The following is a 12,943-nucleotide window of genomic DNA, read 5'->3' on the forward strand; positions in this document are numbered from 1 at the left end:
GGTTGAGGAGGGTAGCGACGGAGACGTCTACTCTGCCTTGGTCGCCGCTGATGAATTAGTAGACTCGTGGATTTTGGATTCTGGCTGCTCCTACCATTTATGCCCTCACGCTGACTGGTTTCACTCTTATGCAAGTGCTTCAGGAGTTGTTTCTATGGGGAACGATGCTCCTTGCAAGATTGTTGGCGTTGGAACGGTGAAGATCCGGATGTTGGATGGAGTAATCAGAATGCTGGGTAATGTGCGGCACGTGCCGGATCTACGACAAAGTTTGATTTCGCTCGGGTACTTGGAGGCGAATGGCTGCACATTCAAGGCCGCGGACGGAGTATTGAAAGTTTGTAAAGGAGCGCTCGTTGTGATGAAGGGGGCACGTCTACGAGCCAACATTTACAAGCTTGAAGGGAGCACTGTGATCGGTGGAGCTGTAGTTGCTACACCACGGGAGCCAAGGACGGACTACACACTCTTGTGGCACTTGCACTTGGGCCACATGAGTGAAGCCGGCATGCAGAAGCTACATGCACGAGGTCTGCTACCCGGCGTGAGGTCTTGCAAATTGGACTTTTTCAAGTACTATGTCATGGGCAAATAGTGCCGGGTGACGTTCAAGGCGGCAAAATATGATACTGGCGGTGTCATGGATTACATCCATGCTGATGTTTGGGGGCCCGTTGACGTGATGAGCCGTGGAGGTGCTCGGTATTTTCTAACATTTGTTGATGATTTTTCCAGGAAAGTTTGGGTTTACTTCTTGAAGCAAAAGTCGGACGTTTTCTCACGGTTCAAGACTTGGTGTGCAAGAGTTGAGAACCAAACGGGGAGGAAGATCAAGGTCTTGCGGACTGACAATGGTACGGAATTTAAGAATTCTGAATTTGATCAGTTCTGCGTAGAGCATGGCATTCGGCGTCACTTTACGGTGAAGAAGACCCCTCAGCAGAATGGCGTTGCAGAACGCATGAACCGCACCATTGCGGAGAGAGCAAGGTGTTTGCGGTTGAATGCTGAATTGCCCAAGGAGTTCTGGGCAGAGGCAGTTCATATGGCGGCGTACTTGGTGAATAGGTCGCCAAATTCTGCTCTTGACGGGAAGGTGGCTGAAGAGGTATGGACTGGAAAACCTGTGGATTGCGTGTTTTTGGATGTCCAGGTTATGTCCTTACACCTGCTGATGAGAGGTCAAAGCTTGATCCAAAGTCCAAGAAGTGCATTTTCTTGGGGTACAACGACGAAGTGAAAGGCTATCGGCTTTGGGATCCGGAAGTGCAAAAGATTGTGTTCAGCAGGGATGTGGTTTTTGACGAAAATCACATGGTGAAGCCTTCCAATGAGCAGGGAGATCAGAATTCAGGTGGCGACAATGTCTAAGAGAGGACTTGGGTGGAGGTGGAGAATGTGCAGATTCCACCCAGTTCAGCTGATGGTGGAGAATCAGCTGATGAGGCCGCAGAGAATTCTGAGAGCATTGCTGTTAGGCGGGCGAGGCGGGAGACGAGGCCGCCTGCACGTCTGGAGGATTATGTGACTATTGCTTTGTTTGCAGGAGATGGAGAACCAACGTCTTTCAAGGAGGCACTGAATTGCCCCGAGAAAGAGAAATGGCTGCAGGCGATGTCCGAGGAACGCACATCCTTGGACAAGAACCAAACATGGGAGTTGGTGGAGCTTTCGGCAGGGAAGCGAGCCATCGGATGCAAGTGGGTGTTTAAGAAGAAGGCGCCACTTTACGAGGTAGAGCAGCCATCATACAAAGCACGGCTAGTCGCAAAGGGCTTTGCTCAGAAACAGGGAGTTGATTATAATGAGATCTTCTCACCTGTTGTTAAACATACATCTATTCGCATGGTGTTAGCTATTGTTGCGCATGAAAACATGGAGCTGGAGCAGTTGGACGTGAAGACATCATTCCTTCATGGTTATTTGGAGGAAGTGATCTACATGCAGCAACCTGAAGGCTTCGTTGTACCGGGGGTAGAGAACCTTGTTTGCAGGCTAAGGAAGTCCTTGTATGGGCTGAAGCAGTCTCCGAGGCAGTGGTACTAGAAGTTCAACTCATTCATGGTGTGCATTGGCTATTCAAGGTGCGAATTTGATTGTTGCGTCTACATGAAGATATGTGACGATGGTTCTCCTATATATTTGATGCTCTATGTGGATGACATGCTCATTGCTTCGAAGAATTTACATGAGATTGCACGGTTGAAGGCATTGTTGAGCAGGGAATTTGAAATGAAGGATCTGGGTGCTGCGAAGAAGATCCTTGGTATGGAGATTCATAGAGATTGTGCGAATGGTCGTCTATGGTTGACTCAGAGGAGCTATCTTGAGAAGATTGTTGATCTGTTTGGCATGAGGAATGCTAAAGCAGTGAATACTCCTCTTGCTAACCATTTCAGGTTGTCCGTTGCGCAGAGACCTGAAGCTGCTGAAGACATCGCTGAAATGAAGTCTATTCCCTATGCTAGTGCCGTTGGTTCTCTCATGTATGCTATGGTCTGTACAAGGCCGGATATTGCTCACGCAGTTGGACTGGTGAGCAGATTTATGAGCAATCCGGGGAAGGAGCATTGGAGTCTGGTGAAATGGATTCTTCGATACTTGAAGGGCACAACTGATACAAGAATTCTCTTCAACAAAGGGAGTTCACTTTCAGTATGTGGTTATGTCGATGCTGATTTTGCAGGTGACATTGACAATTGAAGATCCACGACCGGTTATGTGTTTACGGTGGCCGGTGGACCTGTGAGCTGGAAGTCAACACTCCAGTCAACTGTGGCATTGTCTACAACGGAGACGGAGTACATGGCGGCCACGGAAGCTGCTAAGGAAGCCTTGTGGCTGAAGGGTTTGTTCAAAGAACTCGGCATTGCTCAAGCTGGAGTTCCTCTGTTATGTGACAGTCAGAGTGCCATTTGCTTGGCAAAGAATCAGGTCTACCATGCACGGTCGAAGCACATTGACGTGCGGTATCACAAGATCCGGGAGCTGTTGAATTCTGAGGAGATTATCCTTCAGAAGGTGCACACGGAGGAGAATGCCGCAGATATGTTGCCGAAGGTTGTCACGGTGGAGAAGTTCAAACATTGTTTGGACTTGGTGCATGTTGCAGGTACCTTGATGGAGGTGGAGCGCCTGCGACGTGGGAAAACGACAAGAACACCTAGCGCGACTGGGGTGTCTGCCAAGGTGGAGTTTGTTGGGGAGTCAGCCCCCCCATTACGGGAATGTGAAGGGGGAGGGCTTGACTAGTCAAACCCCACTAAGGAAGGGGGAGTTGAAAAGTTTTAACCCCCCTCCTCTTGTCTCTTTGTGGGAATATGAAGAGGCTTCTTTGGAGACAAGAGGAGGGGGGTTAAAACTTTTCAACTCCCCCTTCCTTTATTGGGGTTTGACTAGTCAAGCCCTCCCCCTTCACATTCCGGTAATGTGGGGGCTGACACACCCCAACAGAAAAAGAGATTAGCACAGAGAGAGAGAGATTAGCAGCGAGAGAGCAAGAAAGATGAGCAGCGAGAGAGAGAGAGATGAGCAGCTAGAGACAGAGAGAGAGAGAGTAGAAGAGAGAGAGAGAGAGAAGGAGAGAGAGAGAAAGAAAGAGGGGGAGAGAGAGAGAGAGAGAGGAGGAGAGAGAGAGAGAGAGGGAGAGAGAGAGAGAGAGAGAGAGAGAGAGAGAGAGAGAGAGAGAGAGAGAGAGAGAGAGAGAGAGAGAGAGAGAGAGAGAGAGAGAGAGAGAGAGAGAGAGAGAGAGAGAGTGAGACAGACAGTCAGGCGAGAGAGAGACAGAGATAAGAGAAAGACGGAGAAGAGATGAGCAACGACTCCGGGTCGCGTGTATTTTCATTTCAAAGGAAAAAAACCGGCGCACCTCAAAACCCCATCTCACGAAGCCCTGCGCCTTAGCAAGCTGATACTACGAGGGTTATGTACTGCTATGTTATGAGTCCTCTTCGCACAATACAAGTTTTTTTTTATTGTTTTTCTTGGTCCACGGATGATACCAACAGAGCCCCAAATACCGTCCCGATCATCAAACTTTCGCAAGACGATGACATGGATAAACTTCTCGAATTTAACCTGTAATACCTAAAGTCAGCGGTCACCAAAAATACTAAGTAGCTCCCCCACTCTATCAAAAAATTGACTGTCAAGTGTTAAGAGACATTAGTTTTAATGCCGCTCAATTTATAATGATAAATAAATACTGCCTGCGAGCCAATGGTAGACAATAATGGAAATTCCTTTTAACTTCACAATTATTTAATGCGAATGAGACCCTGTATAAAGTACCACGGCTGCCATCCCCCCTCATTCCTCACGCATACGAAGAGAGTGTTTGAGAGAGAGAGAGAGAGAGAGAGAGAGAGAGAGAGAGAGAGAGAGAGAGAGAGAGAGAGAGAGAGAGAGAGAGAGAGAGGGAGAGAGAGAGAGAGAGAGAGAGGGAGAGAGAGAGAGAGAGAGAGAGAGAGAGAGAGAGAGAGAGAGAGAGAGAGAGAGAGAGAGAGAGAGAGAGAGAGAGAGAGAGAGAGAGAGAAAGAGAGAGAGAGAGACAGAGAGAGAGAGAGAGTGAGAGAGAGAGAGAGAGAGAGAGAGAGAGAGAGAGAGAGAGAGACAGAGAGAGAGAGAGAGAGAGAGAGAGAGAGAGAGACAGAGAGAGAGGGAGCAGCGAGAGCTCAGAGAGAGAGAGAGAGAGAGAAGCGAGAGAGACTCGCCGTCGCGGCGGAGCTCCGTCTACCGCGGCGTCACCAGACATCGCTGGACTGGCCGATTCGAGGCCCATCTCTGGGATAAAGACTCGTGGAGCGAGTCTCTGAAGAAGAAAGGAAGACAAGGTCAGCTTCCTTCTATCTCCTCCCTCTCTCTATTCTCTCTTCTTCGAGCGCTGACGGCCGGCCTTTCTCCATCGCCCGTCTTCTCTCCGCCTTGGGAACAGTCTATCTCGGTGAGTTCGGCTGCTCTATCTTCTGGGTTTCTTCTTCCTCTATCAAGGAGTGATCTTCGGCGATAATCGTATGGGTGTAGGCGCGTACGACGACGAGGAGGCAGCGGCCCACGCGTACGATCTAGCGGCATTGAAGTACTGGGGAAAGGACACTGTTCTGAACTTTCCTGTAAGCAAGTTGAATTATCTTTCTCCCCATGGGCTATCTTCTCCTTATCTTTTAACTCTTGTATGGCAGCTCCCTACGTACCAGGAAAAGATTAAGGAAATGGAGGAGCAATCTAGAGAGGAGTATATCGGGTCGCTGAGAAGGTGAGGCAAGGTAGAAAGAGGAGCTTGGCGAGGTTTTTCGTCTGCAATGGTGAGCTAATGGCTCTCTTTCTCTCCTCCTGATCGTTCAGGAAAAGCAGCGGGTTCTCTCGGGGAGTTTCCAAGTACAGAGGTGTTGCCAGGTACTACCCGCGGTAACACCGTAAATCACCCTTCTCACGTGGTTGCAGTCACACTTCTTCATCCTTCTGGCTTTTGCTGTCTCTCTCTCTCTCTCACGATAAATATGTATTAAGATATATCTCTCACGATCTCGATAAATATGGATAATACGTTTGTACCTACATCTCTCTAACGATCTCGATAAATATACATAAACGCTCTCTCTCTCCCCTTCCCCTCACGATCTCCATAAATATACATGAACGTTGGTACGAACGTCTATCTCTCTCTGCAGGCATCATCACAATGGACGGTGGGAAGCTCGGATCGGGAGGGTTTTCGGCAACAAATACCTGTATCTTGGCACCTACGGTAATGCATCTCTCTCTCCACAATGGCGACCTTCATCGGGGAAAAAAAAAAAACTCAAGAACAGTAAGATCAAGCCTACGAGATCTGATCAGGGAAGCAATCCCCATAAAAAAGGATCTTCCTAGGGAACCGAGTCTTATTTTATTCTTATTCGCATGATTCAAAATGCATGAAGGTTAAGTATAGATGTAGAAATTGAGGACTTGGTTTGTGGGTGCAGCAACACAGGAAGAAGCGGCGGCGGCGTACGACATGGCGGCGATAGAGTACCGGGGACGGAACGCCGTTACGAACTTCGACCTCAGCCGTTATCAGGAGAGGCTACGGCCGATCGCCGACGGGCCCGGCGAGGCGGCGAGCCTGTTGCCGCCGGGAACGCCGCCGGAGACCGGCGAGCGGCCGCCGCGGCGGCGGTGCCTCCCTGACGAGGTTCAGACCTGGTTCGACCACCCCGAGACCGGCGCCGCCGCCGCGGACGACGTGGATGACGCTTTCGTCGAAGACGTTGACGACTTCGTCTCCACGGTGTTCCAGTGGGAGCTCGACTCCACGTGAGTAGATTCTGGCTCGCTGGAAAATTTACTAGAGGTCCCTCGCCTACACGAAATTAAACTCCCTCCCACTATAACTTCCTGGATTATTACCTGGGCCCCCACCTCCCTGCCGTGCTGGAACCCTCTTGAATGCATGTTGATTTCCGGAGGATAAGTTTGGCCAACTTTCTTTATTGCCCTCCTCATCAATTCATCTCTCTCTCCTCCTCCTCTGCTTACATGTCCATCCGCCTATCTCTCTCTCCTCCTCTGTCATCTATCTGTCTATCTGACTTTCTCCCTCTATCTCCGTCCTATGTTCATCTCTCCATCCCTCTATTTTTGTTGATCTAAGCCTCTGTATCTGTCTTATTCATTACCTCACTAACCTATCGATTACCTATCTATCTATATGAGTAACTATCTATATAAGCCCGCCTACATGGATAAATAAGGGTGGGCATGTGGGAAAATGTGGAGAAGGAATGTAGAGGAAGGGAGGAAGAATATTGAGTCAAAGCCAAGCCACCAAACCAATGAGGTCAACGCCGGTCCTTCCAATCAAGTCAACGTCACTGAAGATTTTCCACACCGACGTGAAAAGGTCAAAAAATAAACATTTCATAATTTTAAAGAACATGCCCCAATACACTATGATAGTACCCAACAGTCGAAATTAAAATTTCCGGATTTTAGAATTTCCCGGAGCCAGACGTTGACACGTGGATGGCATAGATAGGGAAAATGGACCAGATTTGGATTTAGATTCACTGCTCCGGAGAATGAATGATTAAAAAGCAACGTCAGATAATAGGTTGGACCTAGTTTTTAATGCGGAGATTTAAAGAGGCTGCTAATGTATCTAGAAGAGGATAGAACTTTCAACAAGGCAAAGAATACAGCTAAGCAACATAAACACTCAAAGTATTGTTTCATTAATTATTTTTCCACTACAAAGAACGGAAATGATTTCATGGTTACTCTCAATTTGAACACGTACCAGTTCTTCTGATGTCTAGGAAAGAATTATATCACGAACAACTAACGGTATTAGGACGGGGGATGGAGTATCTTCGTTAGCCATCTTGAACTAAGGAAGAAAAGAGCATTTGATTGATGTCCACAGAAAGAGGGTCCTGAGCATCTGCATAATACCATAAAACTTAGATATTTGACCTCAATTTCCTCTTTTTTATCACCAAGAGAAAAGTTCATCGAGGAAGACAACTTACCAGCTTTTGAGCGGACTTGCGCCGCCCACTCATCTATGATCTGCAGGGATAGTACAGAGCTACTTAGATGAAAATGTATTTCTTGATAATTAGAATCACGTCAAGAAAGTCGAAAGAAATTATGTTCACCGAAAACTCCTAGGAAATAGAAAGATTTAAAGATGGACTGTAGCAAGCCCCCAACGTTGACTAGCCACACGCAAAGTCAACAACTCAGGACGGCCAGCAGTAGCAAGAAATAATTGATATTTCAACCTTTGATTTCGGTTGCCTGCTGGAAATGGTGCTAAGCTAGAGGCACGATTTCGAAATGACAACCATATTCGTACTTAAGATTCAAAACACGGCAGATATAAGTTTATCATCCGCAGATTACATCGTCTTACTATTTCAGGAACTAACCACGAATTTGCAGCATCGTATTGAAATTAGAATCGTTTCAGGACTTTGGGATATCAAGTCAACAACAAATATGAGACCAATATTATATCGTTAACGAAATGAAAGCCAACTCAAACAATATAATGGAATACAAAAAATCTCTCATCACCTCCTGGCTGCAGACGATTCCCCGATTTTCCCATATGTTATACAGCGTTCAAATACCATCTCAAGTAAACGTAAATGATTTAATTAAGGAAAAGGTTTATCACTCATGAGGCAAACAAAATACGACTGAAAGCCCAAGATGATTCAGACGATAAAAAACGTACCAGTACCCAGAGAAAGATTTGAAGATGTGACGAAAAGGATTCTTTGGCTAAAAGATTAATCTATGTTATTTTCAGAAAAATGTTTATTGCCTCCGGTCAGCAGAAGAATCAGCGTTTTGAAGGTGTATGCGGATCCTATTTGTTACAATTAAACATAAAAACAGAAGATGAAGAAGCACGAACGGCATCACCTTTTTTTATGAGAAGAATAATCATCTCAATACACATGCGAGATGACAAAAGAACGAGCTCTAATTTATAGTATCGTGCCAGAACTTTACATGGATGATAAGCACAGCATAATGAGAATCGGCTTCGATATTAATAATGATGCGCAGTTATGTAAGAGAACAGACCGCAGAAACAGTTCATATTACTGTAAAGGAAGAATAGAATTGGCAAACGTTTTCATATCTTACAAAATCGTGAGAGCAGTGAAAGGGGAGGAACAAAGAGCAAGATATGTCATTGGAAAAACAAGCAGCGTGACCTGATTTAAGTTTGAGAACACCAAACTGTCTTGATCACTGATGAGAGGAAGACCAGCGGAGACAAGCAAACGCTGTAGCAACGTCTTCTGTTCCAGGAACGTCGTTCGAGCAGAGTCAATCAACTCCTGAGAAATAAAAATGGTCGCTTGTTAACCCATTCGGAATCTGTTATCAATTCGTAATGATTTTTCAGCAGATATCAGGATCCCTATTTCGATTAACAGTGTTTCTCACTGCGGTTCAATGGAAGCAACTTGCCGTAATCATCCGAAGGAATTCATCTAAATTATTCAATCGCCGAGGAAACAATGGGGAAAACAGGGAAACAACGACCTGCTTATCAGCAAGAAGTTCCCGACATAGTTCCTTGAGTGAGGCCAACTCTTCCTGTATCTTCTTAATCCGGAAAACTAGTTTGTACGGGTTAGCCTGAGGAAGAAAATAACTAAGAGATCAGATTATAAAAACCTAGAAAACAGCCCGATTAGGAACAAGGGTGCGGACAAACGTGATCTGGGTAGCTTTGCATGAACTCCTTCTCTAGATGGTGCTGCACGATGCAGAGGCCACGGTTGGCCTTGCCAAGAAGGTTGGCTACCTCGTCGAGCGCAGGATGCTGACGTCGCCACTCTCGCTCCTTCCTCGTTTCCGCCATTCCTCTTCTTTCCTTCGATCTTCCCTCTGATTCTGAATGTCGTTTTTATCGGGCTCTCAAGCTTTCAAAGTTCAAACTGAGAGGACGGGACAAAGATTTTCAAATGGAAATTTTCTTCCTAAAATTTCAAAGCCGATTCTAAACTTCATTTTAACCATAAACACTACTTTCACTGCTTGATCTTACTTGACTACGTTTGGTTATTAAGCAGGGATAATTATCTTCTAATCGCATTGGAACAGGTAGTAAGTCTATTTCTTGAAACTTGTAATCTCAATTGGTTCATCTCATATGTATAATCTAAGGATGAGATATGATTTTTTGTAGCTATAAAGAAAGAGTGTGAGCGGCAATTCCTCCAATAATAAGGGAGAGAAAGAGGGGCTATTCAGATATCATTTATACATGTTGAAGCTATACATTACAATTGCTCACACATAATTGATATGATTATATTATATTTGGACAGAAATTGACTTCCTGGTAAATCAAGCCACTACTCTGCTAATTAGAACAGGCAGATCGATCTTTCTCGATAGGAAAATTCAAAGTGAAATAGAGAGAGGTCCAGCCCATTTAAGTATGCATCTCATATAAGCTTCTAGAAGTGATATTAGAAAGTGATAGAGAGAGAGAGATGAAAATACACAGAGAGAGATAGTGTGATTTTACAGAAAAAAATCATAGGTAAAGAGGTGGAGGTATTGAGGGGGAGAAGAAGATAATTAGGGAGAGAGATGAAGATACGCAGATACTGATATACAAGTGTTCAGAGAGAAAAAATAGCAGCTAGAGAGAGAGATGGAGGTTTGAGAGAGAGAGAGAGAGAGAGAGAGAGAGAGAGAGAGAGAGATGGAAATTTGACAGAAATTAAGATAGATAGAGAGAAAGATATGGAGTTTTTGGAGAGAAGAAAACAGACAGAGAGATGGTGATTTTAAGGGGGAAAAAATAGTCAGAGAGAGATAGATGGTTGAGATATCTCAAGATATGCAAAGAGATGTATGGAGGTTTCAAAACGAAAAAATATTAGTAGAGATAGAGATGGAAGTTTGAGAGAAAAAGGAAAGGCAGAGAGAGATGGAAGTTTTAGAAAGAGCATCCAAAAGAGAGATAAAAGTTTGATAATTTTGTCCTCCAACCGTGTGTCCCTGTGCATAAAAAAGCAGATTTCAGTCCACGATTAGTGCATTATGGGATTGCAAACTATGATACCATAATGAAACATCTATCATTACGGTCTTTACGAATATACTATCACTCTAAAAAAAATCTGTTCATTTTTAATCTTGAAAATGTATATCAAATCATTTTCGTGCATTTAAAAATGGAAATCTGATATTAATGTGACTGTTAGTCGTTAGTCACTTGATGGGCTTAATGAGAAAAACTAGAGGGAAATTTTTGACAGCATGGTAACGTACCATATGTCTACCCCTTTCCCCCAAATTATTTGAACCATATTTAATCATTTTAATAAATTTAAACAAGGAAAATTTTAATTTATTAATTTAATAACTAAAGTGTTATCAATCCCCCAAACTTAATTCATTGCAAGTCCCTTATCAATGCACTTTAATTTTTGATTGAATTATCCATTCCCCATGGTAACTAAACAATGAGAATGACTTTTAAAAAGTATCAAATACACCTCTATGCATATCCCCCTGAAATATGAAAATGCCCTTGTGGTTTTGAAAAGAGCTGACGGTTGATAAAGAAAGTGATCAAAATGAAGAAATAGATATTAAAACTTACAACTAATGAATAGAATATGGAAATGAAATTTAAAGCTCCATATCATCAAACTTGTTAAAAAATTAAAGGACAATTTGTTGGGTTCTTTGCCTTGGTTCATCCATGGAAAACATGCCTCCATGGATGTGGAAGTATGTTGATCGATTTGTAATCGATCTTTAAAACATAAATCAAATGTAACTTATGGGAAACTCGTTCCACCCTTGACTTTTCCGATAGTTCTGAAGCCGTTCACGTGTCCGGCCTCTAAAAGTATTCACAAGATCACTTGGTGCTTATATCTCCACCTCATCTTCTTCAACTCTTCTTGAAAATCTTGATGATTTTCTCACCATGAAGACACTCTACTTGGTTGAGTGGAGAAGAGTGTAGAAAAAGGGGGGGCTCTCAAATATGGCTGGCCTCGGTGCTTGAAATGAGTGCCCCTTCCCTATTAATATTTTACTTAAGTTTTTCTCAAAAACCCTACAAAGTATTAGCTAGCGGGGGTGGGCTTTCCTCTGGTAGTCCCGCAGCAGCCTCTTATAGTCCCTCCCATCTCTTCTTTCTTTGTTTATTGCCAGCCTGTCTCCACATGAGACCCTCTTTCTATTGATGACTAAAAAAAAGGGCACTCTCTTCTGATTAATTTTATGTTTTCTGTTTTTTTTTTACTTTTACTTTGACTTTTATCATCTATCTGCTGGATAATGTCATCCAGTGGATAATTATCTTCAAGAGAAGTTCTTCAATAATTTATTCGCTTCGCCCCTTTGCTCGTAAACTCGCGCCTGAAGTCGGGCCTTTCTTATTCAGTTTTTCTTGCCGCCTATTAAGAGAATATCTCCCATGCGGGCCACCTTTCATCATCTATACCAGCAGCCACGCATGACCCCGTAAGAAATATATTCACCAATGTCGTCATGACCTTATGCGTGTGACCCTCTTGGCCCATGTATCATTCTAGTAGATAACTTTAATGGCCCAATAATAATTATTGGCCAACCTTATTAATTAGGTGTATTAACATATAGATTAATCAAATAAGGATCGATTTAACCAAATCAATTGGTTAAGTTTGCAACCCTTGGGGTGCCAAGCTACACCTCGTGCTCTAGAAGATATCGAGTAGTGTTTGAACTTTCATATGGAACCTTGACCGTCATCCATTACCATATATGTATAATCCATCATCCGTGTGAGACACTCAAATGACTTAGGGTATGGTTTATCGTCAAACCCTAATCCGTCATTCTTTTTTTTTTTCCTAATCCGTCATTCGATTAGTACTTTTATAGGCAATAGGAATCATTAGAGAATATCTTCTCCAATATCCTCACTACCCTAGACAAGGATTTTCTGCATCGACTTCCTTGAGTCAATATTCTCTTATACCGACGGCAGATGATCCCTGACCACTCAATCATCTCCATGAGCTTATTACAACATCTGAACTATGACTTGTTTGAATCCCATGATTAGAGGTGCGTAAGTTGTAGGAATCCATTCACGAGATGTCCCTGGTGTCTATAGTTCTAGATCGTCTTAGATGTGGACAATGACGGGACGAGATGAATTTTGTCCCATCGGACGTCTAGAGTCAGTTCAGGGACGAATGATGGGACGGTTTTTTCATTTGACGGTTCAAAAACCGTCCCGTCCAGTCCTCTTAGGATGATTTTTTGTCTCGTCCAGGAAAGAAACTATGCTGTCTCTCGTCTCGGACAAAAACCAGTTATATTTCATTAATTTAATAAAATGTCTTTTGAAACAACAAGGCCGAGGGACGCCCGCCCTAGTTGTTTCTTCCTTTTTTACGGAAGAATAAGGGCGACA

General features: G+C 44.0%; 2 protein-coding genes across 2 annotated transcripts; one reads left to right on the forward strand and one right to left on the reverse strand.

Moving 5' to 3' along the window:
- Positions 1–4,693: 4,693 nt before the first annotated feature.
- WRI4 (Integrase-type DNA-binding superfamily protein) lies at positions 4,694–6,473 on the forward strand (the record flags this gene model as incomplete). Its single annotated transcript, XM_078586934.1, has 7 exons — positions 4,694–4,832; positions 4,934–4,942; positions 5,023–5,111; positions 5,181–5,254; positions 5,344–5,394; positions 5,670–5,746; positions 5,967–6,473. Coding segments are annotated over 7 exons (774 nt in total), but the record flags the coding sequence as incomplete, so codon positions are not given.
- A 709-nt stretch (positions 6,474–7,182) lies between these two features.
- LOC144713045 (spindle/kinetochore-associated protein) lies at positions 7,183–9,468 on the reverse strand. Its single transcript, XM_078587525.1, has 5 exons — positions 9,224–9,468; positions 9,049–9,144; positions 8,715–8,840; positions 7,512–7,551; positions 7,183–7,423 (listed from the first exon to the last, which is right to left on the reverse strand). The coding sequence occupies exons 1-5, from the start codon at positions 9,368–9,370 to the stop codon at positions 7,356–7,358; spliced, it is 477 nt and encodes a 158-aa protein (XP_078443651.1). The 5' UTR covers positions 9,371–9,468; the 3' UTR covers positions 7,183–7,355.
- Positions 9,469–12,943: the final 3,475 nt, after the last annotated feature.

This window comes from Wolffia australiana, chromosome 15, assembly GCF_029677425.1.
Source record: "Wolffia australiana isolate 7733 chromosome 15, ASM2967742v1".
In the NCBI taxonomy this organism is placed as follows: Eukaryota; Viridiplantae; Streptophyta; class Magnoliopsida; order Alismatales; family Araceae; genus Wolffia; species Wolffia australiana.